Below are 27,945 nucleotides of genomic sequence, written 5' to 3' on the forward strand. Positions count from 1 at the left end.
AGACTATTAAAACCCTAATGAGTGTTAGGATGGCAGAGTCAGGTGACCCAGAGATTCAAAGGAGGAGCAACCTGGACTGGGCACTGAGGGATGAATAGGAGTTAGCCAGGTAAGAGGAGGATGTTCTGGGACTTGGGGGAAGGTTTCTCAACCGAGCCTTCGGCAAAGTCCTGAAGTCTCATGGGAGGAACTGAAATGGCTAAAATGAGTGACATATTAGGGTACTACAGAAAGTTTGTGGGAACATAGAATCGAAAGATAATATGAATCTTTCCGTGAACTTTTTGAAGTGACCTCATATAAATTTTATGTAAAATACATGCAAATAAGCACCATGGAGCACTGTCACTCAAGAAGATGCACCCCGAAGGCTGTCTCAGCCTCAGATTAGGAAGAGTTCTTCGCTATGACACCAAAAGCACAATCCGTAAAAGAAAAAAAATAGTACATTGGACGTCACCAAAATTTAAAACATTTTCACTCTGAAAGATACCATCCAGAGAATAAAGACAAGCCACAGACTGGGAAAAAATATTTGCAAGCCATAGATCTGATAAAGGACTTGTAATCTAGAATACACGAGTAACTCCCCAAACATGATAAGACTAACAACCAGAAGATGTGAATAGACATTTCACCAAGGAAGATGTATAAATGGCTAATAAGCACGTGAAAAGATGCTTGACATCACTAGACATGAGGGAAATACAAATTAAAGCTACAATGAGATTCTACTATGCACCCACCAGAAGGGCTATGATAAAAAGACAGACAAGGAGCTGGACACACTGGCGTTTTCCTACATTGCAGCTGGGAATATAAGATGGTCCAACTGTTCAAAAACAGTTTCCAAAAGTTAAACATAAACTTACCGTGTGACTCAGCAATTGTGATGCTAGAAATGAAAACATATGTTCCCACAAAGACGTGAACACAGATGTTCATAGAAGCACTGTTCATAATAGCCGAAAAGTAGAAACAATTCAAATGTCACCAACTGGTGAAGGATAAACAATGGCATGTAATGGCATTGGTCATGAAAATGGAATACTTTTTAATAGAAAGGAATGAAATACTGAAACATGCTACAACATGAAACCTCAAAAAACATTATGCTGAGTGAGGCTGGTTAGTTCAGTCAGTTAGAGTGTGGTGTTGTAACACCAAGGTCAAGGTCAAGATCAATAAAGCTGTTTTGTAAGAAGAGAGCACGAAATGGATGTTCAGGGATGACAGCACTAATCTGGGGCTTCTCTTGGTCTGGCACAGGGTGTTTGTGTTGCTGCTGGTGCTGGTCTCGATCCTCTGGATCCCCGCGGTCCAGGCCAGTCAGGGGGGCCAACTCTTCATTTACATCCAGTCCATCAGCTCCTACCTGCAGCCGCCTGTGGCCGTGGTCTTCATCTTGGGGTGTTTCTGGAAGCGGACCAATGAGAAGGTATGACTGGATCAGCCTCCCAGAATGGAAGAACCAAGTGTGGCTGCCCCTGAGGATGGGGATTGGTGGGGAGGGCAGGAGACGAGAGGGAGATGTGAGGCTGGGCTGGACCTGGGTGTCCTCAGGGAGGTTGAGTTCTGTGGCAGAAGAGATGGGGAAGGTGTTACCTGGCCTTTGAAGAAAGCAATGGGGATTCTCAGAAGTATCTTGGTGTATTTATCATTAAACAGGGAAGCTAAATTAACAGGGAATGAGTAAATTATACATAATCAATTCATTATATGTAAAAGATAAACAGGTAGGTAGTAGCTCCAGTCCTTTTCAAAGCACTGATGCATGCAGTGACTGTCACAAGAAAGACAAGCTCTTGAGATGGCTTCTTGAGGTTCCTGGAGGCCCATGCCCTTGCCATCTCTAAGATGGTCTTGCTCTGATTTGCAGGGTGCCTTCTTGGGCCTGATCACAGGCCTACTCCTAGGCTTCATTCGGCTGGTCCTGGACTTTATTTATGTGGAACCTCGGTGTGACCAGCCAGATGAGCGTCCGACTGTGGTGAAGAACGTCCACTACCTCTACTTCTCCATGATTCTGTCCGCGGCCACCCTGATCACTGTGTCCATTGTGAGCTGGTTCACAGAACCGCCCTCCAAGGAGATGGTACATTTGGGTTGATGGTTTTATCTGCTGAAACTCTTTGTTGCAAGTGACAGAAAACTGACCCAAACCGGCTTATGCAAAGAGGATTGATTGTTCAAAAAGCTGAAAAGTTCAGGGTTAGGCTTCAGGGACAGGTTAATTCAGGATTCAGAAAAGGTCATCAGAATTCATCTCTCACTTCCGCTTCAATTCTTGGGCCCCATATGGGGCCAAGCAGCTTCTAGGGATGTACCCTCTTCTACTGTCATTCAGTAAAAGCATAAGCATTTCTGTCCCAGGATTTCTAGCAAAGTTCCTGATTCCGATTGATAGAGCAGCTCAAGACACATGCTCACCCATGAACCAATTTAATCCTTGTGGCCAGAGAAATGGATGAGCCGATCTCTGGATCCTGCCATGTCCCAGGGCTGAGGTCAGGCCCTGAGGACTGGAGTAAGGGTAGATTAAATCCCAACATGAGGATGAGAGTTGTTGAAGAAAGACTGGAGAATGAGCGAGGGAATTAGCTACAGATTCTGAAGAGTGCAGAGACATTAAGCTCGTTGGAGGGTAGGACGAGAGGGCGAGACTGGGAGCAGACTCGGACATGAAGGCTGAGCTAGGGGTCGGGCAGGGGACATAAGAAAAGGACAGCAGCCCCCCCACCCTTGCCAATATCTTGAAACCTATCTCTGCTCCTTAGGTCAGTCGCCTGACCTGGTTTACTCGTCATGACCCCGTGGTCCAGAAGGAACAGGTGCCACCAGCAATGCCCCTGCGTCTTACTCTTTCTCAGAATGGGACATCGGAGGCCAGCAGCACCAGCATCCAGTTTGATATCGTTCAAGAAAACACATCCAAAACCCACAGCGGTGAGTCGCCTCTCTCCTCAGTGACAGAAGGAGTGTCAAGAAGCGTTGTGTGTTTAAGGGGGAAATATTTCTATCAAATCACAAGCCAGAAAAGGGTACAGACATAGAGTTTTAGCACCCCCCTGGCTCCAGTGTCTGGCCCTTCCCCACTCTCCAGACACCAGAAGGGGATTCTTTAGTAACTTTCAACAGAAGCCTCAGATGGGCAAAAATTGCCAATGCGGGTTGAGTGCCTACTAAAACATGGCTTGTTAAACCTTACACGGCCCCACACGGCAGGCGGGAGTGCCACTACTGTTCTCTAATTAGTGGTTTCCAACTGGCATCGTGCAGACATGTTTTGGTTGAGCCTACCTACTGTTTTAATAAAATGAGTTTAAAAACAGGAGATTTCATGTAAAATTCCAGACTTCCATCTTTTCTTGATGGAACATTAGGCCCACATGTCTACATGGCAAAAGTTATCTGGAGCTGTAAAGAAGCTGCCCCTTAGATCTGGGATGTGCCCTTCAGTTAGCCAAGTCCCCACCGGCCCCTAGTGTCTCCATGACCCTAAGACTATGGGTTGTCTTAACTTTTTTTGGTTTGTATGTCATATTGTGGATATGAACCCATGTTAACTTAAAGTGGGAAACTCAAGGATCCAGAAGGCCATGTGCTCCAAGAAAAATGAGAGAGGATATATGTCTTGGTATGGGTGAAGAATATTTCAACATGTTTAATATGCAAATCTGCTCCCTTTGACTCAGATACACCTGCCTGGCCACACTGGCAGCTGAGTTTGCAGCCCCAGCTCTGAGTGGAGAAATAGTTTTCCACTAGCGTGCTCATTTACTTTCATCCTCCTGGAAGGGGACATGGCACAGAGGAAGGACTCAGAGAGTGGTGTCCCACCTCTGCCACCTCTACCACTGCTTACCAGCTATGTGGCTTTGCTCAAGTTAGTTAGTCTGAGCTTTGATTCCTTCATCTGAAATGGCAGAATTTTGGAAAATACCAATCTTCCAGAATTAGGTATTCTGGAATGCCTTCTGGAAAAGGTATATAAACTACTTTTACCAGTGCATGGAATACATCTGGTTAGTGCTCTCTTCTCCCTTCTCTGGGAGGCATAGCCCAAATCTATGACATTTCTTTGCTGGGTTCTTTCTAGGTGATGTGACCCCAAAGAGGTCCAAAGTGGTGAAAGCCATCTTGTGGCTCTGTGGAATGGAAGGCAAGAGCAAGGGAGAGCCACCGAGCAGAGCAGAACCTGCCATACTGTCCTTGGAAGAAAACCCCATTGTGAAAATGCTTCTCGACATCAGCAGCATCGTCTGCATTAGCTGTGCCATCTTTCTCTGGGGCTACTTTGCTTAATGTGGGGTGGCTGCAGGAGTCCAAGCTCTCAGTTTATCTTTGATGCTCCATTTTTTTTTAACAAAAGAAAAAAATAATAATAAAGCTTTTGTTTGTTTATCATGAGGCTTCTGAGGTGTCTTCTTTTCTGTTGAAAGGGAATGAAGGTTAGAAATTGGGAAAAGGAGAGACACATAAAAGCTTCCTTTTCTTAAAAGGCTGATTATTCCTTTTTCCTATCCATCATGCAATGTCAACAGCCAAATTCAAAGAGGTAAATAAGCAGAGACCGACAGGACCTCCCAGCCTGGCAGCAGCCACATTTCCTGGCTGGGTGTTTAGCATCTGAACTCGCCCCAGCTCACCTTCATGGTGCAGTGAGTGAGACCTGAATTCTATCTCTTGCCTTCCACCGTTGCTGGCTCTGGGCAAAGTAATAGCTGGTCCCCGATGGTTTTCTCATGGTGATACTTGCTCCTGGATATGATTGCTTGGAAATAGACCTGTGTTGGTGCCCTGAAATCCTGTGCTTTAAGAAAATCAGGTTTAGACTGTTTCTTTGCTTCACTCCCCACGATGATGTTCCCCTAAAGACAAGCAGCCAGAAGGATGGGCATCTCTGCTGGCCGAGGGCCAAATACGGGGCTTTTGACCTTAGACATCATTTTCTCTGTTTTGGGTCCTATGGGATCTGATGGAATGACACATAGGGGCTGTGTTTGCCACATGCATAGCTAAGACCAAGATGGGGTCAACAGAGTCTGCCCTGAGACAATCTCTGGGGTAGTCCAGGCCATGAGTCCTCAGTCCTAGGATAAGGGGAATGGTGGAGTGGATTGAAGCTCCTTACTGGCCTGATAGAGCTGGCAAGTGAAGGAAAATGGACAGGGAACACCAGAGCTGAGGAGGCACCCGTCCACCTAGTCATTCAATGGTCTCTTCTGAGTTCTTATTTGATGCCCTCAACACTTGGGACCAGCCTGGTCCTAAGGGAAATGTATTATTAGCCCAGTCCCTACACCTGTTGGAAGGGCTGGCTTTTCCACACTAATCCAAATGATAGCTGTGGCTGGACAAAAGGCCCCCCTCAGCCCTTCCCGGAAGAGGCTCCTACCCAATATCCCCAACTGGCTCCTGGCCAGAACCTAGGATAGTTTTGGAGGTGATAGGCTCAAGGGCAATCTTCACGGGGGAGACTGAGCTTCCCTCTCTGAGGGCTAAAGGAGGGGAGTGGGAGGCACGGGAGGCTCTCATTAGAGTCCTGAGCTCCCCCCACCCCCAACTCTTCCCCTCACACCGAGACCTCTGTTGCCTCTGGCTTGGAACTGAAGTGTGTGTCAGTGGGAGTTGTCACTATGGCAGCTCAGGCCACTGCCACCTCTCCCCTCGATTGCTGCCACCAGCCTCCTGACTGGTCTTCCTGCCTCTAGTCTTTCCACTCTCCAGCCACAGGCAGAGTGAACAAACGGACTGATCAAACCAATCTTCTGCTTGTAATTCAGTGGCTTTCCCAAACTCAGCAGGTCTACAATCCTTGCTGGGAATGACCAGACCCCAACAGCCAGGTCCCTCCCTCTCCAGTTTCTGACTCTGACCACTCTCCTTTGGCAATCTAAGGTCATACCTTATCCACGGTCTTTCTCATTCCTGAGTCTAGCACTGTGGATGGTATCAAGGGGGCCCCATAAGCATGGTTATAGATCGAATCAACAGGTCTTTGCCTCTGCTTTTCCCTCTGCCTAAACTGTCCCTCCTTCCTCTTCTGGCTCTCTTCTGTTGTAGTCACCACTCAGACATCACTTCCTCCAGGAAGCCTTTCCTGACCATACCAATCCCATTATGACATGTGTCTTCAAAGCTCGTATCACTGATGATTGCTTAACTGTCTGCCCAACTAGACTGAAAGTTCCACAAGGGCAGAATGTGTCACTCACTCTGATGCCTCATTATACATATTATATGTTACTTATATAAATATTTATTAAATTATATGACTGTCTCACCAGCACTCACTCTGGAGACCTTCCTTGCTGGCTTGGAGCAGTAGCAGCCACACGAGAACACCCTGAGTGTCAAGCACTGCAGGCAGCCTCCAGGTAATGTCCAGCAAGAAACCAGGGCCCTCAGACCATGTGGTCCCACAACCACAAGGAAATGAATTCTGACAACAACCCGAGGGAGCAGATCCTCCCCAGTCGAGCCTCTAGATGAGAACCCAGCCCTGGCTGACACCTTGACTGCAGCCTGTGAGACCCTAAGCAGAGTACCCAGCTTAGCTGTGCCTGGCTCCTGACCCGTAGGGACTGTGAGATAATAAATATGTTGTCAGCTGCTGAGTGTAGCAACAGACACCTGACATAGTGCATGTGGTGTGTGAATGCATGCGTGGATGTACATGGTGCTGTTGGGAGTGGAGTGTGGGAAGAGGAGAGTTACCTGCACAGCCGCGTGGGTCTACACAGCCATGGCCTGAGAGCAGGCAGAAGGGGACAGCTTCCTCTAGGGGTGTATCAGGTAGGAGTCATTTGGTTGCCAGTAATAGAAACAAACCCAGGAACATTTATGCAATAAAAAAAAAAAAAACAAGAAAAGCAATTGACTGCAAGGATACAAGGCCAAGAAATGCAAAATGGCCTCTTGGACACAGAGTGGGAGCGGGGGGGCTTTGAAAACCGAGAGCACGCTCTCTGCCCGTCTCTGCTCTCTGCCTCTCTGCACGTCTGCTGACTTCTTCCTCTGCAGATTGGTTCTGTTTGCTGTGTAGAACCCATGGCGGCAGTAGACGGTCACCCACAGCTCCCAAGCAGTGCACTGGGAGAGACGGGCCCTGCCTGCCGGGGAAGCAGCTCCAGTGCCCGGCCCTTACACATTGATGCTGGTGCTGGCCGCTGTGGTGGCACCATGCGAGCCTGGCTGCAGGCTGGAGGATGGTTGGGGGATCGGTGCCCTGTGCCCTCCCCTCAGTTGGAGGCTTATGTGGTCTTGGTCACTGCTTGCCTTTTGGTAGCTCCAGAGGCAGTGGCTTCAACACACCAGCCTATCTTGCCTCCTTCTCCCCAGCTCCACCAACATCATAGTGGAAAAGTGGAAGCAACTGATTTAGAAGCGTCCTTGTCAGTGAGGTAATGCCCAGTCCGATGCAAGACCTGAGACTGTGAGTCCCAGAGACCGTGTGGGACCCCGGAGTGTAGAGATTATACTGCAGGATCTGGAAGAAGAGGGTGAAGGCTCTGGAATAGAGTAGGAAAATGGTGGGAGTAGACCACCGGGAGAGAAGCCAGAGGAGGGCTTAAGACCTTCAAACAGGAGCACTTGTGGGACTCACCGGGAGTGGGGAGCACAAGGAGCTGAAGCCCCGAGAGAGGAAGGGTCCCTCCACAGAGCCCCCAGGGAACCAGGGCCATCAAGACAGTTTAGGGATTAGTTCAGTCCAACTGCATCTGAACTCTTGGAATGACCATTGGGTAGAACCCAGCAAGGGGTAGTCGAAGCATCCAAGGGCCCACTCTGACCCTTTGCAGCCTCCAAAGTGCCAGATCGAGAGCAGCTCCTGCCAGAATGCCAGATGGGTGCTGATCTGCAGGTTGTGGTGAGAGCAGCAGGTCCCTGACTCTGGTGTGGTGGTGCAGGTAGGGGGGCAGGGCAGGGACAGAAGGTCTGAGTGCACAGGACTAGAGCTTGCTACGAGAAACTGTTGTGTAGAGAAGGGAAGGAAAGGATCTGAAGGGCAGAAAACCAGCAGCATCTTCCTAGAGACCAGTACCTTCCTGGATGGCCAGGGAGGGCCACCATGAGTGCAGATGACAGACTTCTCTACCTGTGATGGTGGGTAGGCTGAAAAGAGGCTCTGCCAGTGCAGTGCCAGGGACGGTGCTGAGCAATGTGGCAACTCCCCCAGCTGGAGGAATCTCGGGTCACCGGAATGAGAAGGAAAGAGGACGCAGGCACCACTCCAGGCCCTGCCTCTGGATGTGCCTCGGTGGCACAAATGCAATTCCAGCTCCAAGCACTCGCTGCTAAGCACCACACCACACCCCTCCATCCCCCGAAGACAAGAGGCAGTAGCTTCAGTTCGACACACATACAGAATAAAAGCATTTTCATTGTTCTGAAGATTGGAGCTGTCCGGGCAGGGAGATTGCTACAAACCATGGGGGAGTAAAACTGAATAACATTCTTAAAATAATGAGGGCGTGGTTTGCTGTATTTCAGAATCAGCAATAACAAACACAGGCAACATTCCGGTAGAATGTCGGCATGGACCTACTCCTCCTCCTCGGTGACACTGTGTCCCTGCTTCCTCCCGAGTGCAAGCTCTCAGGCATCATGGTGGAAGCATCTCCAAGGCACCCAACACTGAGGAGCAACTTGAAAAAACTTTGCTTTCTCTGTGGGGTTTGTATAGCTACAGGGGGTATGGAAAAATCACAGCACACGAGTGGTGTAAGGCAGAGGAGAGTGAGCCTTTAGCAGATGTAAATTTAAGACACAGGGGAAATGGGTTTACAGGAGCCCATTTTCAATGTAATTATGTGTAGGGAGTACTTTGGGGGCACAGGGAACTTCAGTGAAGAGGAAAATATAGCTTCCCTTTCCAAGTGAGGTTTAAGTCAGTTCATAGTGGAAGGAGGTCCAGTGTCTTCCGAGCAAGGGGTGGGTCACAGACACACCTAGCAGACAACTCTATCAGTGGAAGGCTCGGGGCAGCCAACTCTGGCAGTGTGTCCCTCCCTGTTCCCAAGAGAAATCTATCATAGGGAGAATCTATCATGGGAACAGCTGTCCAGACTGTCAGCCTTGCTTTGCTCCAATTCCCCATCCACCCGCCCTTCCCAAGAATTTCAATCCTGGGAAAGAGGTGCCTTGATTAGGCACGCAAGCATTCCCATCACGGGAAAAGGGGATTCCCATAGCAAGGAGTAGCTTGTGACAAGCACACTGCCCTATGGGGGCTGAATTACTGTGAGTCAGCCTCCCAGAGTCTAAGTATCTCCACATGGACACGAAAGGGGTGTCAGGACTGGTTAAGACCAAGAGCACAGCCTTAACCCTAGAACATCCGCAGAGGGACAGCCAGTCTAGGAGGTCTCTGGGGTACCTGGTGGCCTTTGTCACTACTGTGACCTTACTGTCTACTCTTTCAAATTCCTACAGTTAAATTAGACCCCCGAGGTGTCCCATCCATAATTCTATTCGTTAAGTGACAACATGCACGTGAGTGTACATACACACTCATACACATACCACAGGTGGCCTCCAAGAGTGATAAACTTTTCATATAAACCACAGAATATATTTAATTCAAATTAAACATGAAACTAGAATAATGTTCGATCTTTATCAAGTAGCCATTACATTGTTTTGTTTTGCTTTTTTTAAAAAAAGAACAGTACATTTCCTTCTACATTTTGCAATCTGACAAGGCACGAGTCACATCCAGTTTGATGAGGTGACAGATCCAGCAGTCACCATCAATGCACACAGTTTTGAGGGGCTGGGGGAGACACAGACCACATTCCATACAAAATGACTCTGCAGCAAGTCTGAAGGAGAGGAACCTCCTCCTGATATGTAAGAATGAAAGTCCAAGTAGCAGGAAGCAGGCGACTTACATAATTAATATATTTTATTAAATAGATAGTTGGCGCTTTGCTTCTCACCCATTCCAAATTGCTGTTGGTGTTGGCGGCATTAACAGCAGCAACAAAAGCTACACACGGCTCAGCAGCAAGGCTCTTTCCACTCCAGGTATTTCTTTGTTTTTGAATTTTTGGCATGATTTCTTTTCCTTGTGAAGAAAGCAAACTTCTTCAAGACACAGGTCATTCAGCTTTAAGTGTCGGCCCCATGTTCTCCTTGGGCTGTGCAGAAGGCTGAGTCTTGCAGAACAAGCCTTTCTTTGTTCCTCCACTGAAAGCTGCTCACTGTTTGGTCTGCAAAGGTGAGTTTGGAAGGGGTCAAGGGCAGGGAGGTGGCTTTCTTCACAGGGCGGTACTTTCTGTGTCATTGTCTATGTCCAGCAGAACACGGCTGGCCAGGTCTTTGCTTGCCGAGTCTGAGTGCATTTCAGGAAAGATGCTGCGAAGCGGTTCTGAAACCCTGGAATTGGTGTCTGGACAAAAACACGAGGAGACAGGGTATCAGTCAGTGTAATGCCCGAGAGACCACCCGAGGGCGCTCCAAAAAGGAGAGGGGCTGCGAGTTTCAGGGCTGGCCCATGCACACGCACACAGTCCCTTACCAGAGGCCTCATCAGCCCTGAGAAGTTGAGTCAAGCCTTTGAGACCCCAGAGGCGGCCACGTGGCACAGCCACGCCTCCGGGCTCTAGCAGCCCCTTCTGTGGGCCCAGGCAGTCCTCAGAGATGCAGTCCTCGAAGGACCTGCTTGCTCTGACTGAGGAAAGGAAACTTGCCTCATGCACTAACTGAACCCTCCTGACCACAATGGGCTGCAGGAACAGATGGGCTGCACTGGAAAGCATGCTCTCCTCTGCAGCTGGCAGGCTTTCCTCCTGTTACTAACACTATGCTCTCAACCTCAGCACTCGCAACACCTCGGGCTGAGTCATTCTGTGATATGGGAGCTGTCCTGTGCACTGCAGGATGCTGAGCAGCGTCCCTGGCCCCTACCCACCAGATGCCAGCGGCACACAGTGTGACAACCAAAAATGTCTCCAGACACTGCCAAGTAAGTGTTCTCTGGGGGGCACAATCAACTGCAGTTGACAACCACTAAGGTAGACCATCATATCTCCTACAGATAATAATTTTCTCTTCTCTTTCTAATACTGATACCTCTAATCCTCTTTTCTACATGCCAGACTCTGTTATCCCTGCTGCAGGTACAACAGTGAACCAGACAGAACAGTCTGAACGAAACTGATGATCAAGTCAGGGAGCCAGGTCCTAATCGAGTCAGAAGGGCTGGTTTTTCTAGTGCAAAGGCACTTCAAAACGTTCGTGGGAAAATAGAATTAAAAGATAATATTTAATTTTCCATGAACCTTTGAAGACGCTGCATAGATGTGGGCTTTAGCAAATTATGAGGGCCTTGTGAGATAGTTTAGGGCTTGGGTAAGAGAGAAGGGAAATGTTCAGGGCCGGCCCGGTGGCGCACTGGATAAGTGCGCCGCTTGGGAAGCGCGGCGGCGCTCCCGCCCGAGGGTTCGGATCCCACATACAGACCGGTTCCCGCTCGCTGGCTGAGCGAGGCGCGGGAGCAACACCGAGGGTTGCAGTCCCGTTGCCGGTCCCCGGTCCGGTACGGGGGCAACACTGAGGGTTGCAATCCGTTGCCGGACACGGAAAAAGAGAAAAGACAAAAAAAAAAAAAAGAAGGGAAATGTTCAGGTTTGCTGCAGTTTTACTTTGCCAGGTAAGAGCTCGTCTCGGTAGGGGTAGGAGGAACTAGAGCGGAGGGTGGGTTTACTAGGGCGTTTCCCAGTTACACTGAGGAGCTGCTTTCCTGTACTTGTGTGGTGCAAAGTTACATCACATCTGACCTCTCTGGGAGCTAGTTCTGACAGTCCTGTTTCGCTTGCTCCTTGTCAATGTGCTTCTCGGAGGATGACTGCTGTGAGCCCGGTTCCTGTCCCCACAGTTGAGCTACCAGATCTGTTTACTCTCTGGGGCATCCCTTTCCTCACAGTGGCTCCTGGGTTGGCGGACCTGTCCCTCAAAGTTTCTTTTCCTATGTCCCACGACTCAGAGAAATTTCTAGATTTATGGAGGTGTCAAGGTGTCAAAGAGTTCAGCTGCTAAATATCATTTCAGACAATTCAGTTCTTACAACAACTGTAAAACCAACTGAATTGTGCTGGAAGGCACCATCCAGTGGTGCAGTCAAAGGTGGTCTGTGTGCACCATAGAGGATGTCTCGGCTTAGTCCTCAGCAGAATAGGAGTCGACAAGAGCAGGGACTGCGTCTGTCTTGTTTACAGTGTATCCCCGGGGCCTAGAATACTGACTGTCAAGTGGCAGATGCTCAATAAATTTTGTGGCTGGCCTTGGATGTCTGGATGGATGGACGGATGAATGAATAGCCATCCTTCTCAAAGGCAACACTGGTACAAAAAAATCACTGCAAATTCAATCCCCTCCCCATTATCCTAACCCAACAAACATGGTGCTACCAGCCAGTAGCACCAAAGAGCTATTGTCTCTTCTTAGCCCAAAGAGCTTACAAGAAACTATGGAGCAGACATGACCTGGTGGGGACGCATGACGCGAAGGTACTGTGCATACTCTTACATTACTACTTGCTAATATCTGCATTTACGTGCAAGCGAACACCTATTAGCCATGAACAACGCCCAGAGGACAAACGTGCTATCTTTCTCTTTTCCTCATATGTCACAAATAAGTAATTTCAATTTATGATGAACACACGCTAACTGTATATTCAGGGGGAAAAATGTGTGGTTAGGGCATAAGAGAAATTCCTTTACTCTGCCTGCTACCTGCCCCATCTGGTTTCCCCAGCCCTTCTCTCGTTTTCGCATGAATCATTTCATGAAAGGAAACAATGAATCTTTCTACACACAAAATGTAATCAGAATTACGGAGATGTGTGAGGAGCCAGTTTTCAGAAAGACTGAGCTTCATTGCAACAGCTGCTAACATTACTGAGCATGACTGCCTCCTAGAGACTGCCGAGTGCTCCACACATCACCACGTCCTCTCCCTGAACCCCACGTGCTCCACCGCAGAGACGACATAGAGAAAATCAGAGAGGCTCTAGTCCTCGTCCAAGGTGGCACACACAGCCCGTCCTGGGCAGAAAGGATCCAAGCTAGATTGGCTGGACTCTGGTTCTTAACCAGCATAATGTTGTCCCTCCTCCACAAAGGAGTTGTGGCATCCTCGGGTGAGGGTCTTTAGAGGGAACACATCATCTGAGGAGATAACGGTTTGAGTCTGAAACACTCTGGCTCATTGTAGCAAACAGGAGAAAAAGGTTGTTTTACAAAGATACCTGCAAGAACCTGGTTATATTTTATTTTTTTGAACACTTCTAAACCTCTCTGGCTATAAACTTATATATTATCCCCATTCCAACAAGGGCTGCTCTTTGAGCATACTGCTTGGAGTTAAGTTCATGTGACAGGTATTATATTAAAAAGAAACAAACAAAAAGCAGAAGAGAGACCCCCCAGAAACCAGTCTTGGCCCTACGGCAGAACGGTGCATCGTGGATTTGGAGCTCTGAAAAATGTAACCCGGGTTCCTGAACTGAACATCTTTATCCAGGAAGCAGGCCCTCCTGGGGCCAGAACTGGTATTCTACAGTTTAGAGTATGGTTCTAGAAGGTCACTTCAACAATTCTCAATATGTACTTTCAAAAAGCACATATTCAGAATCGGACCCTTCAAAAAGTCTAACGTATTCTGATAGTCACTTTGACAAGGAACAGATCCAAATACACCCTTGAAATTAAGTGCTTCAGGCACAACTGCAGGGTGAAAAAACTCTGTCTCCCCACCACGTACTCCTCATCAGTTTTCTAAAGCTATGAGAGACCTTCTAATCTATGAGAGACTTTGAGTCAACTTTTTATTATCCTAGTCAAAGGAGAGATTCTGGCTGTTTCTCTTGACATGATTCTAGTATCTATTTATTAAAAATGAACTGCAAGTAGAAGCCACTTAAAATGTCTAACTATGAGTAATAACACATCTCCCTGATGAAACATTATCAGTCATTGAAAAAGATGGTTAAAGAAACTACATCATAAGATGAGAAACAGCATATGCAATGAAGTAAAATAAAAATGCAGGATCAAAATCAGTACATGTCAAATAACTTTACGCACCTCCTCATCTTTTAGAAAAATAAAACTAGAAAAATGATAGCAAGATAGCAATCTCTAAATAGAAGTTCAATTGTGGAACTATGGTTGATTTCTCTTATTGCTATTTCTCAAATTTTCTTTAATATCCATGCTTATTTTCAAAAATGCATTTCTTTGATGACATAAAGAGAGTTAGATTTAAAAAGAGAACAGTACAACAATCAGCAAAGTATCCAGTTTTATTACTACTATGAGAGTGACCTGGTCTAACCATTGCATGGCAGACCAATGACTCATGGGTATTCTTAGGGCTCACTAAATGAAGAAATATCTCCTCTTCCAGAGCATTGTCTTTTTAACCCATAAGGGAACTAATACTAGGAAAACCAAGCAGTGTGTGAGAGCCAAAGCATGGACCCCCCAGGCCACGCCCCTGACCGCCTTCCAGTTTCTGGTCCTGAAGGCACAGTCTGGGCATGGTCTGGGCATGTGAGTTGTTAACATGATGAAGAATGAATCGAATATATAACTGATTAGAACTATTTTCTTCTAAATAAAAATGATAATAAATAGCTACCATTCACTTAGACCCACTGTGCAATGAAAACTGAAGTAGGTGTTTTTCTTACTTATTTAATCCCTTCAATACTTCTGACAGACATCACCATTTTATAGATCAAATAGGTTGGGCTTGCCGGCTGGTACTCAGAGAGCTGAAATTCTAACTCAGGAAGGCCTGATTCTACGGTGTCTGTTCTTTCTTCTACATCTCAAGCCTGCCTGATATAGTCAAGAACGGAAATTAAAGAAGTAACAAGGCTAGCCCTGTGTCCCCTGCTACACCTCTAGGAACACTCTTAGTACTCAGAATATTTGACAGCAAGCATGAACAAAGCCAGTCCTCCTGTAGTGCATGCACTATTAGTGGGGATGCAAGCAGGCAGGGTTAGGGTGACTGGTTAGTAACAGGCATGAGTGCACAAATATGATCACAAAGTAGCAAAAATGCTTTGGCCAATCAGGTGCCTTTTCCTTACCATTAAATATTCCAATTTCAGTTCTTACAGAATATAGCAGGTCATACATCTAAATTATTTAATAAAATGTTTAAATTAGAATAATCTTTGCTAAAATCTATTACTTTAAAAACAACAAGATGTAAACTCTTTCACTTGGGAAGTTAAAACCCTACTGCTTTCTAGAGTCACAATTAAGAGGAGACTCAAAATGACACCAGAATCCCTCCATTCTCCCGTGCTGGTGCTGAGCTGCCACAAGTTGGCTGCCAAACCTGCCCGGCAGCAGTCATATCCCCCAAAAGGTTTTCTTAATCCCACGGGACTTAATCCAACTCTTTGAGATTAAGTGCTCTAAATGAACAACCTGTATTCAAGAATTTATCTGTCTCAAGTTTTCCAAGTGAAAAAGTGTCACAATAAAGGACTGTCCCGTCCAACAAAGTTATAGTTTTTTCTTTTTGAAAACCCAATGGCCATATCCATGAATGGTTAATAGTAGCATGATCACCACTAGCAGACTCATAACTTCTAAATGGTGACACTGTGTGTACTTTACAATGGCAGTCTAGGGGATATTAGGATATTAAAGGTTAATTCTGTAATACAAGGACAACTGTGGTGACCTGAAATTTCTTGAGTTAAGGGAATTTATAACACAGGTTGGTTTTTAAACATTTAGCTGATATCCTAAGGAAAAGTATTTTTAATGTAAAATTTCACTTATCTAATAATTATAAAGTACAGTGCATTACAGTGTTGTAACAGATCAATAAAGTAACCTTCTGGAATAAATACACCCCAGCTAACAGTGGTATTAAAGAACAGTCATAATTCTGGTTTGTAGTCTTTCATCTAAGTAACAGGAAAGATTTGTGAATAAAATTTTGATGTGTCACAAGTGTTAAAGGCTCAGCCTTGAGTAGGGTTTAGACACTTTACTCTGTGACTTCCACACCCAACCAGGAACCCCCAGACTTTTGGGTTAATCACCAAGGAGTCAGGAAGGTGGAATCACGCCTGTGCTTTTTCTGTTTTAAAGGCTGCACTCTGATTTTCTCCTTCTGGTTTCTACAGAAAGTCTTACTCAGACTGAAGTTGTGAACACTCAGGCTAAGTAGCCCACAAAAGGCTTAGAGCTCAGATCAGCTGATTAAAGCCGCTGTGCACATAATGAAAGCCTTATGCTGTCCAAGTGAGGACCCAAAGGCAGATTCAAATGAGTCTCACAGCGTTTTTTTAAAAAAGCTCATATGGCTTAAGGAAGCAGAATGGAAGCATGCTAGAATGCAAAGGAATTTAAAGGAATTCAGTAGGGTCTTTGGGGGAAGATTTATTTATTTATTTGTTTGTTTATTTATTTATTTATTTATTGGGTCTTGAGAATTTCAAACACCAAATTAAGAAGCTCCATGCAGTTAACTTGCACTTAAGATAAAAATTAAAAATTAAAGCTCAAGACAGAAGGGACACAATTTTCTGTGCCAACTGCACCCGAATCCTCTTTGGATGGATGCTGATGAGCCAATCAATGACAGGTGAATCATGCTGAGAAGAGTAGAATGCTGCAAAAGGCTTACCAAAAAGAAAGAAGATATTCTTAGTATGTATGTTATCTGAGTGGCTTGAACTCGGACTCTCAATCTACTGCTACTACCTCTTGAACTGGGGGCATTGCAGCTCAAAGTGCTTCTGATAAAAACAACAGGAATGTCTACCCGCTACAGAAGGGATGGCCACTGCCATGGCACAGGGCCCAATGGCCACTCCTGAGCACAAGGTCAAAAGCACATATGCACAACATGGCTGAGCAGGAGCATTTGGAGCTGCGGTGCAAGCTGCTTGGGGGGTTACAGACCTTAGTCCTGGAAACCTTCCCCACCTGAGAGGGCACTAGGAAGGGCATCTAGTGGGAAACAAACAAACAAACAAACAAACCAATGTGGCTTTGCTGTTTTCAAAATAAAAGCTCTGGGGTCATCAGAAAAAAGTTATTAACCATTTATCATATGTGCAAATTATGAGTTATATTCTTGGAAAAAAAGGTTACTAAAAGATATTTTCTATAGTTAGTCAGTCCTTACTTATCACTTGGGGTATCAGTTTTGAGTGCACCCTTGGCTCACTTTCAGCTGAGAAGTCACTCAGTATGGCTGGAGAGCCCAGGGCTTTATTTCAGCTTCTCTAGAAATGCTTCCACTTAGAACAATTTAAAGAAATGACTCAAGGCTCCTAATTACCTTTTTTAAAAAACACATTGAAGAAAAATCTATCCATCTTGAAATTAAATAGTAAATTAGAGCACTTGGGATGAAGATTTCTTTTAGATCATAATTAAATAAAATAGCCATGCTCTAGATGGCTTATAAAAAATATCCCATTAGGGAGTCCACAATAATCTGTACCATGGCCACCACTCCAAATCAGGTTTCCACTGGGACTACAGGAAAACCTTGATTCATCCTTCCCAAGCTAGCAGAGACCAGCACTGTGATATGATCCTGTCATGAGATCTCCCTTCCTAGAGCATCTAATTTGGCATAAATCATATTTTTTAAAGTTATCCCTGAAATTCTTCACTTACTATAAACATTTTTACTATTAGAAGGAAAATAAGCCCTTTAATGAGGAATTCACTAAGAAATGAATTCCATGCTCATGTTACACAATACCCTCCACTTGGACTTAAAGTTATTATACTTAGAAAAATATAAATGTAGTAGGTCTTAAACATAACGAAAATATAAATCAGGGGTGGACAAATTTAAAGGGCCAAGTAGTAATTATTTTTGGGCCATATGAGCTCTGCCAGGACTACTCAACTTGGCTGTTCTAGCACAAAAGCAGCCGCAGACAATATGAACAGGCAGGGCTGCATTCCATTACAACTTTAATTATACGAGCTGGCTACGGGCTAGGTTGGGCCTGCAGCTGTAAATCAAAGCCTATATGAAGGGGAGTACCCAATTTCCTACTTACCTGTTACTATTTTGGAGGCTGTCGGTGCTGTGCTGGTGAGGTTGCCATCCGTGGCTGGGTGGGCACCAGGAGGATGAGGGGGCGGGGGCACGCTGGGTCGGTTCCTCGGCTTTGGGACTGGTCTCGGTCTTGGTAAGGTTCCAGCATGTGGCTGCACAGTCTCAGGGTTACTTGCCACCACGGTCTGAGAAGCTGGCAGGCCAGGGTGCTGTCTTCCTAGAGGTGGGGTACTGGGGGGCGTTGGAGTTTGGGGCGGGGTGTGAGGTGGCTGCTCAAGTCCGTGCTCACTGGGCAACGCCACAGGAGTGGGAGGGCCCTGGCTACTTGGTTTGGTGTGTGTCAGTGGCATGGCTTGGGTTGGGGGCTGTGGCGGCGGGTGACTGGGAGCTTGTATTGGAGGCAGGCTGCTGGAGTACCTCCGGGGTGCAGAGAGCTGGGAGGTGGTGGAGGATGGGCCTGGAGCCTGGCCCGCATGCTGGGTGGGAGGAGAAGGACTTCGGGTGGACGGCTTTGGGGACAGACTGGGTGGATGCTGAGATGTTCCTGGAGAACTCTGGCCCCCAGGATGGCCAGGAGGTGGGTTTCCTGGTTTCGGGGGAGCTGGAGCAGGTTTTTTAACAGCTGTACAAAGGGGGAAAACAACTTTCAGTAAGAACAGCAAAGTGACAGCCAATGCTCCTTTAGCCAGGGGACCAAGGTTAGCCTCATCAGTAACAAGCTTCACTGACATCATGTATCCCTGGTGGGATGTGGTCGTGAAGGCACCTCCTTCTGTGTCTCCCTCCCTAAAACCGGTAGCCCCAGCCCAACATTAGAAGAACATCTGACAAATGCAAATTGAGGGACTTTCTTCAAAATGCCTGGCCAGTACTCCCCAAACTGTCAAAGCCATGAAAAACCAAGGGAAGACTGAGAAACTGCCACCGACCAGAGGAGACTAAAGAGATAAGATGACTAAATGCAATGTGGCCTCCAGATGGGATCCAGGAACAGAAAATGGAAACTAGTAGAAAAACTAGAGAAATCTGAACAAAACATGGAGTTTAGCTAATGCTAACCATGTTGGTTTCTCAGCTCTGATAAATGTGTCTTGGTGATATACTAACAATAGGGAAAACTGGGTAAAGGGTATATGGCAACTGTAAGGACAGTCATGCATCGCTGAGAAATGTGTCGTCGGGCGATTTCGTTGTCATGTGAACATCATAGAGTACTAAATACAAACCTAGACTGTACAGCCTAATACACACCTAGGCTATACGGTGTAGTTGATGGTTCCTAGGCTACAAACCTGTACAGCATGTTACTGTACTGAATACTGCAGGCAATCATAACACTACAGTGAGCATTTGTCTAGCTGAACATACCTAAACGTAAAAAAAGTAAAGTGAAAATATAGTACTGAAATCTAATGGGATCACCATCGTATATGTGTATTGTCGTTGACCAAAATGTCACATTATGCAGTGGAGAGACTGTATTATCTCTGCAACTTTTCTGTAAATCTAAAATTATTCTAAGATTAAAAGTCTATTTTAAACTATTAAGTATATTAAACACATACAGGCCTTTAAAGACTTGTCATTTTAAAAGTTCAATAAGAAGAAAACTCAGCTAACAGAGGCAGCCCCACCAACACTGAAATGCTGCTGTAAGCCCACTAGCAGCCCACCTGCCAGGGCTTCTCTCACATAACCTGAGAGAGGAAGAAGAGCTACGGGGGACACCCCCAAGACGACTGGGCCACCTGCACATACCATGGCCCTTCTGCCACAAGCCACGTTCTCTAGAGAATTTTTTTTTTTAATGACAAAAATTCTATGAATTCCAGAATCATTTGAGTTAATAGATATATTCTAGATAAATGTACAAATCTGGAAGAGTTACATTAGAATTATTTCCCTATAGAGAGCTGAATCACAACACTCTCCTCCCTATACCTGCTGAGGTCAGGGCTGGGAATTTGGTGCTGAGGAGTGCAAGAGGGAGAACAACAGATCTGGAGACCTGGTCTTCGGCTGGGCGGGGTGGGTAGAAAGGAGAGACTTTAGTATTTCTCAAATTCTGCTGAGATTCTATTGATCTCCAAAGAAAGGAGAAGGAAATGAAGGAGAGAAATGACATAGCATTCACCAAATGCATCACCAGGACCAAGTCAGGCCCTTGCTATAAATTATCTTACTGAAGTCTCAAAAGCTCACTGCAGGATGGGCATCGTTATGCCCATTTCACAGTGGAGAAAACCGAGGCTCAGAGAGCACACTGTCTTATAAAAGGTTATACAGCTAGTAAGTGGCAGAATAGAGACTCACAACTATGTCATGTGGACTCCCTGGATCCTTTTTCAAACTTCCTCCTTCCTACACTGCCTGGCTCCATTCACAGGGCTCAGAATTCAGAATTGACAGGGCAAAGTCTGCTGTGCTTTGCTGGCCTAGAACTTTCGACCCTGGATCTCACAAGACCTTTTCCCACAGAAACAACCAACCAGCTAACAAAGGAAGGGATCGCTGGAATATTAGCCATACGCTGGTTGCAATAAACAGCTTTGGAAAAAAATGTCTACTTTTCTGCTCTAAGCTCTATTAGCTGTAAATTCATACTGAATAAGAGACCATACCTGACATTTAAGGGTACAGAGAGAATTAGGAGAGGAAACACGAGAGCAGTGTGACAGGGCGACAGGGCCCAAGTCCCAGGCTGAGCAGGGCTGGGAGGAAGGAAGGTCTGTCCACAATCACCTGAGAAGGTGCTGGGAAAGAAAGAATCCAACTGCTGCTGCGAGGATGCCTGAGATCTGTGATTTCAGGAAGCAGGAAAGACTCCTAACGTGGCTTGGAAGAAGAGTCTCCGGCTGAAATCAGAGTTCTACCTGCAACCTAGGTAGAGAAGACCACTTCCCTCAAGGATCAGCTGGGATACAGAGGAGAGAATGGCCTTACGAAGGGGAGAGCAGGGCCCTGTAGACAGGCAGTGCACCCGAATTTACCTCTGCCTGTAATCTGTAGAAATCCCACTGACATCTGTGTAGTGCTTTATAAGCAGAGATTCCATAACAGACATACCGAATTTCATCCTCACAATCCCCTTAGGGAGGCATTTTTATGTCTACTATACACGTGTAGGAATTAAGTTAGAAAAGGTCAAACGAACGGCCTTTAGCCAGTCACGTGACTTTCGGTTAAAGCTAGAACTCAAACATTTGCATCCAGAGCCTTTCCCCTTTGTCGCAACTGTTTGCCATGGTGACTCCCATTATGAGTGGCATGCCTGTTGTCCAGTTCTCCTTGATCCTCCCTTCCTGTGGCACCACCACCCCCTAGGGGGCCTCATCACTTGCAGGTGTTCCTGCAACAGCCAGTCTGGCTGCCACCAACACAACTGAACCTGCTGACGACACTGCTGTGGACGCTGTTCCACCCTACCTAGACCAGCCCCACTGCTGCACCCTGCTGTGCCAGCACCCCCAGCTTTGCAGGCCCTGTCTTTGTCTTTCTGAGCTCTCGCTAGAGCTTGGCGTGCCCCTTGCAGCCAGTCAGGCCAACGTCGCTCCTATTCCCTGTTACAGAGCAGTTTCCAGAGACATGTTCACACGTGAGAATTCAATGACAGGAGCACCACCAAAAAGAGAAGGAGACGGGGTCCCACATGGTGAGTGAGCAGAGGTGGGGCCACCAGCTGCTGTCCCCTGGGCCGGCATAGCCTGCACACTTCTCTGTGGGTGAGCATCTCCCATGCAGGCCAGGATTCTCACTGAACACACAGTTGTGCTTTGTTTTTTGTGATTTTTTGTATAGCACTGCCTCTAAACCAAAGTCAACAACTGAAGAACTGAGCTCTGGTAAGGGAGAAAACTTAGTTTTACTGGGTTTATTGAGCCTCCAATGGGGACACCCTCACAGAGTGCTCACGCCTGACTTCTGTCACCTATCCTTCTAAGGTCCTGACCCTGGAGTAAGAGATTCGACTGTCCTGGACTACGCTGTCACTAGTTTCTGCTTCTGGGGGAATCTCCTCTCACTTCTCTATCAAACTGCCTGTCCCTGTAAGGGCCAGCCCACACAGCGCCTTCATTCCTGAGCACTCGTGTCAGCACCCTGTGCGATACTGTTGCACACTTGTTACATGTAGGGCCTTAGAATCTTTTCTCTAAAGATTATCATGTCTATACCTGAATCATTCCAACTAACTGGAGGTTTCTCAATGGTCAAACTGTTATTTATTCTATTTCCCCAGTCCTGGTTACAGAGAAGGTGATAAAAAGAACATGGACTCAGAGATCTGTTCTTTACTACATGCAAAATACACTTGCTATAATAAATTCACTGTTTCTTGAGCTGCCAAAAACTACAAGTCGCTTTGCTGTGAGAATCATCCGTATCCCAAAAAATGCAGTTAGGAGTTACGATTAGGGCACCCTGGTTCACATGGAATTTAACTGGCTCTGGAAACATCTTTACTGAATCATGTCATTTTCTAGATCATGGTTTCTCAATCTTGGCGCTACTGACATTTTGGATACTGTCAATAACTCTGTGCTGCGAGGGCTGTCCTGTGCATTGTAGGGTGTTTACCAGCATCCCTGGCCTCTACCCACTAGATGTCAATAGCACCCCTCTCCCCATTTGTGACAACTAAAAGTGTCTCCAGACACTACCAAATGTTCTGGGGTGGGGGAGCAAAAACACCTCCAGTTTTTCTAGACCTAAGAGGCTCCCAGACACACAAATATTTATTGAGGGTCCACTCTGTGACAGGCACAGTACAAGGGCCAGGAATACTGAGACAGGTAAGATCCCAGCTCACTAAGAGCTACTTCTGGAGACTGGCACTAAACTACAAAATAAATTTAAAAATTTTAGATCCTGAAAATAGAAGGAAACACAAGAACACGATAGGGATGACATGTACGTACGATGGGGATGAGGGATGCGGGGGGGTCACAGAGGAAGTGACCTTTGAGCTGAGACCTGAATGATGAGAAGGAATTGTGTGAAGACATGAGACAGAATGTTCTGGAAAAGAAAACAATTGCAGAAGCCCTAAGAAGGGAATTAATTTAGTGCATCCAAGGCATAGAGAACAGAGAGTGGCAAGAGAGGTAGAGACAGAAGGAGCAAGACTCAGAGACAGGCCCCAGCCAGACCATGAAGAGCCCAAGGTGGGAGGGGAAGCCATCGGAGAGGTTCGATCAGGAGCTGTCATGATCTGCTTTGTGTTTTAAAGCAGTTCCCTGCTGCTGGGTGGAGGACGCCAGGGGAGATGGGTGGGAGCAGTTCAGGTTATGTGAATCAGTACCCAGAAAGCTCTGACCTCAACACAGAGGGTACACTGGCTCCCAGATCCGCAAGGCCTGGGATGTACAGAGGCTGTGGTCATTCCTAAACAGAGTAAGGACTTGGAACACAGATTCTTGGAAAACTGGGAGTGTTTCTGGAGAAATAACCTTTTATTTGTTAAGCTTTGTAGCTTCTAAGGGAAAACATATTCTTATACATGTCTGTTTTTCTGCTCTCTATTTTTTCATTTTTCTTCAATGATTTTTGTCTTTAATGAGATTTCATCCTGCTTGCCATTTTATAACAGACATGGGAAAGATCTGTCCAAATGCCTCACAGCCTGAGTCCTTGCACTAACTCAAGGTCTGCACATCCTTTCCCAAGGGCAAGGAGTGAAGTTGGTTACTTACCTCGGCGCACAGTATGTGGACTGGGGCCAGCGGTGTTGTGAGCAAGGCCAACAGAGAGCTGATGAGAGGTGGCAGCTGCCTGGGCCTGGTTTTGGCCAGTGGTCACCTGACTGCTGGCTTTCCCCGGTGCAGGTACTGCTGCAGATACAGTGTCCTTGGGTTTTGGAGCACTAAAGGGAGTAAAAGTCAAGTTAGATGTCAGACATGCTCAGCTAGAAAAGCTAAACATACTCTGGGCTGGCCCGGTGGCGCATTGGAGAGTGCGCCACTTGGGAGCGCGGCGGCGCTCCTGCCGAGGGTTCGGATCCCATGTGGAGACTGGTTCCCGCTCACTGGCTGAGCGCGGTGCGGGCGCAACACCGAGGGTTGCGATCCCGTTACCGGTCAGTAAAAAAGACAAAAAGAAAAAAAATAAATAAATATAAAAAAAAAAAAGAAAAAGAAAAGCTAAACATACTCTAAAATATGAGATTTTCAAGCAGAGTTTTCACCTCAGTTGGCAAGGAGATGATCTGAAATTTTAAATATTTCATATTGGGCCTACAAAGCTAACGTGTTCTTGGCTCCACACAATACTACATATTTTACGAGATTCATTGCATCTGACTTGGCCTCCAATTACTCTGCCACTGAAATATTATGATAGAGACCATTTCAAACAACCAGTAAGACATTTAAAGTTCTACTTTGCTTGTACTTAAATTGGACATTACAAAACACAAAAGGGCTTTTGAATTTAACACATACACTGTAAAAAAAACTAAGCAAAAACATGGGAAAATAATATTCTAAATTATAAAATGCTCAATTATTATCAATAATCTGGACTTAAAGAGAAACTCTGAGAGGCTAACTGATTACTCAAAGTCCAGAGTTGGTAGCAGCAGGGGAGAGATCACAACTCAGATTTCCTACTTCTTGGCCCAGAACTTTTTACACCATATGTTACAGCTACACTTTGTCAAGGTCACCAAAGAGTGGATGCCATTACTGAAATGTACACAAAACTATCTACAGAATGTAAAGAACAAAGAGCACACTGATGACTGACTTTCCATTTCTCCTTCTGCCAGGAAGACTAATTATTGTCTTAAATAATACATTCAGCCTTCATTAAATGAATTGATCATCACCAGAAAATGAAAATGTGTGAATTGGCTTATACCTTTTTTTCTCAAACGAAAAAGTTTTAACTCAAACACACACAGGTACAAGGCGGCTGTTAATGACAGGCCAATATGGAGCCTATGACATACACATGAAGCCCTGTGAAGTTTGAAGCCTTATTTTTCTTAACTGAAAAGTGAACTTCCCCAAAGTAGGAGAGTAAGAAGCAATTCAAGAATGCACGATGCATTCAGAGTTCAGCTAGGATGACTGAACAAGATTCCTATCTCACAAGCAACTGCACACACCTCGGGGCCCTCCCGACCACCACAAATGAGGTGAAGTGAGGAAGTTCTCCTAAGGCAAGTTCATCTCTCTGCACTGGATAAACAGGCCATCCTAGTTTTATGCACATTTATTTTACTTCACAGATGACCATTTAGTGCTTTGTAGAGGGCCAAAGGAGAGCAAATAAAGATGGCAATTTTAGCACACACAGGGCTTGCCTGTTATATAACAGCTGCCGGTTCTGAATCACAAGCGATAGCACCTAAAGTGGACTCTGGTGGCCATCTGCCTGGATCAATGTGGAAAACTGAGTTAGTGCAAATTAAATAAAAATCTCAAGTTCAAAGGCACCTTTTCTTAAAGTTGCTATACATTTGCAGCCCTCTGCAGGTGGCTTACCAAAAGCTTAAGCAACCAGAAGAGCCTTTTAGAAAAATCTACCATCTTATTTTCTACCCCGTACTGGTGTGTCAACTCCCCTGCAAGACTGAAAGCTGGGAGTCGGGGGTGGGGGGTTTCAGAGGGTGGAGTCTTAGTGCCTGGCACAAATCAGTTACTCAGTAAATCTGTTTGCTTGATGAATGAGTGAGTGAGTGAGTGAAGGAATGCCAGGAACACTATCATTTAACTTGCTACATTCAGATGCTTGTTAGCAGCACACTGGATGACAGCAGGCACATGGTACAGGAAAACTGGCAGCACACACCAAACATGTAAAAGAGGTTTATCATACTGCTGGACATCTGCTGGGTCCAAAGCAGGCTGGCAAAGAAAGCAAACAAATGTTGCTTTCTTTTGAAAACAGGAAAGGAAGCAAGCAATTTGCCGTCTTTTCTCCCATCCTTTGCCATCAGGAGGAGTGAAAGAAAATGGGGTTCACTCCATGCCAGAGCAATTCTTTGGGTGTGGATGCCATTCCCAAAGGCCACGACCTGCAAGAAAGCTGGGGCATCCAGCCTTTACTGGCAGCAGAATTCAGCTTCCTTACCTGCTGTCACCGGGGCTCGGCCCCTGCTCCATTATGCCCGCAGAGGAGGGGACAGTCCCACCCCCTGAGCTGCTTTCAGCCCTAGAGCTCTGGAGAGGGAGCTCTGGGCCCGCTGGAGCCAAGCTGCTGCCATCTGTGGGCGGAAGTGGCGGCTGGAAAGCGGGTGATATGTGCTTTCTATTTAGAGTGCCACCCCGCCGGTGGGCCTGGAAGTCCATAAGCTTCACACCAAAGCTACACAGAGAGAAGAAACAGTCAACACACCACGCGAGCCGACTACTGAGACAGAAGCCCATTGGTCCACAGAGCCCATGTGCTCAAACCACACATGGGGACAGCCACCCAAGTTGCCCAGCATGCAGAGAAGCAGCAAGGACTGGATTCACAGTCATCCCTATTACCAAGGCAAGCAATTCAACTTGGCTTTACATCTGAGCAAAGCCAGCAGCCCTGGTACCAATCAACATTCTTGATCAATTTGGGTGTGAACAGCTGAAAGCAAACAGACAGGCCTCTTCTCAAGTGACATCTTATTAATGTGTTTATTTCCATACTACCTAATTCCCATCTCAGATCTGTGTGTTTGGGGAATGAGGCCAAAACCGAGTCTGGAAGGCCTACGAGTGGTGATGTAAGGTCAGCACAGCACATGCCTCTGAATTAAGATGAGGTGTGGAAACATCCATCCTATGTGCATGTGCAAAGAAGACATCAGAAAGATACACGTGACTGAAAAATGAGTTGCTTTGGGAAGGGGGTGGGGCTGCAGAATAGGGTAGAAGGAATAGTCACTTTTCACTTAAGCCCATTGGTATATGAACTTGAAAACATTTTAGTTCAAAAAATAAAAAGATACATGGCTCTCTGAGCTTCTGTTTACTGGGTCAGCTGGCAGGGAGATTCCACCCAGGCTGATAACTACGAATTGTCTGTCATGTGCCAAGCAGACTCATAGTACTGCATGAGTCAAAATTTAGAACTCAAAATACATAAATGCTAATTTTGTTGTGGTTGGAATTTATCATCAGGAACAGCACTGAATGTCTGAATGAGGGTTTGACTAAGTAAAACTTCTGCACAAAGTAAATGTGGATTTCAGAATGGCAGATTAGGAAAGTATAGCACTTTGCTATGGGTAAAAAAACCCCAAACAAAGCAAAACAACAACAAAATACCTCACTATGAGATTGAGCAATTAAATAAGAGCTTGCTATTTAACTTTAATGTAAAACTACTTCCAGCAATAGTATTTACACATATGCAAGAAAAGTGCATTACTTCATACAGGCCCCTAAACTAGCATGACTGCGGGATACAGGGGCATTTCCTCACACATGGTGGACAGGTTGGCATCTGGAGGTGAAAATTACAAATAATCTTAACGACCCTTGAACGTGCCACAAATTGCAGTGGAGAACAGCAATGCTGCCTCTCACTGAGATCAACACAGCTAGAGTTTTCCTACCAGGACTGGCAGATACTGAGGTTTCTCCAGCTGAACATCAGTGGTTGGCTTCCATTGTGGGGCCAACTTTTACCAAAAATACGTCTCTTGAAACACGAAATCATACAACTCACCGTGAGAGGTGAGCTCTTCTTGCACTCAATCCTGGACAAAAGCCCATACTATTTCATTCTTTTTCTTTTCTCTCTTTTCCTCCAATTAAGTACATTTAGGTGAATCTGTAACATGGTATGATGTCATTCCACTGCAGGGTTTATCACAGACAGACCGAGTAAAGGCTACCTATACATGGGATGAATGTTAACTGACAAGCTGCCTACCTACTTCACAATCACATG

The 27,945-nt window shown here is 46.0% G+C and overlaps 2 protein-coding genes across 6 annotated transcripts in view; one reads left to right on the forward strand and one right to left on the reverse strand.

The window, feature by feature from the left end:
- SLC5A11 (solute carrier family 5 (sodium/inositol cotransporter), member 11) overlaps window positions 1-4,407 on the forward strand; it is a 76,304-nt gene extending 71,897 nt beyond the window's left edge. For all 5 annotated transcript variants that reach the window (XM_008568460.1, XM_008568458.1, XM_008568459.1 and 2 more), the window contains 4 exons: window positions 1,270-1,438; window positions 1,880-2,095; window positions 2,778-2,946; window positions 4,100-4,407. In XM_008568460.1, coding sequence (XP_008566682.1) covers window positions 1,270-1,438; window positions 1,880-2,095; window positions 2,778-2,946; window positions 4,100-4,305 — 760 coding nt within the window. In that variant the 3' untranslated portion in view covers window positions 4,306-4,407. The remainder of the gene's footprint in view (window positions 1-1,269; window positions 1,439-1,879; window positions 2,096-2,777; window positions 2,947-4,099) is intronic.
- A 5,485-nt stretch (window positions 4,408-9,892) lies between these two features.
- The window catches only part of ARHGAP17 (Rho GTPase activating protein 17), a 52,197-nt gene continuing 34,144 nt past the window's right edge, over window positions 9,893-27,945 (reverse strand). The window contains exons 16-18 of the mRNA XM_008568463.1: window positions 23,760-23,929; window positions 18,071-18,691; window positions 9,893-10,396 (exon numbers count right to left, since the gene is read on the reverse strand). Of these exons, the coding sequence (XP_008566685.1) occupies window positions 10,266-10,396; window positions 18,071-18,691; window positions 23,760-23,929 (922 nt within the window). The 3' untranslated portion in view covers window positions 9,893-10,265. The remainder of the gene's footprint in view (window positions 10,397-18,070; window positions 18,692-23,759; window positions 23,930-27,945) is intronic.

Source organism: Galeopterus variegatus, unplaced genomic scaffold (genome assembly GCF_000696425.1).
Source record: "Galeopterus variegatus unplaced genomic scaffold, G_variegatus-3.0.2 Scaffold411, whole genome shotgun sequence".
Taxonomy (NCBI): domain Eukaryota; kingdom Metazoa; phylum Chordata; class Mammalia; order Dermoptera; family Cynocephalidae; genus Galeopterus; species Galeopterus variegatus.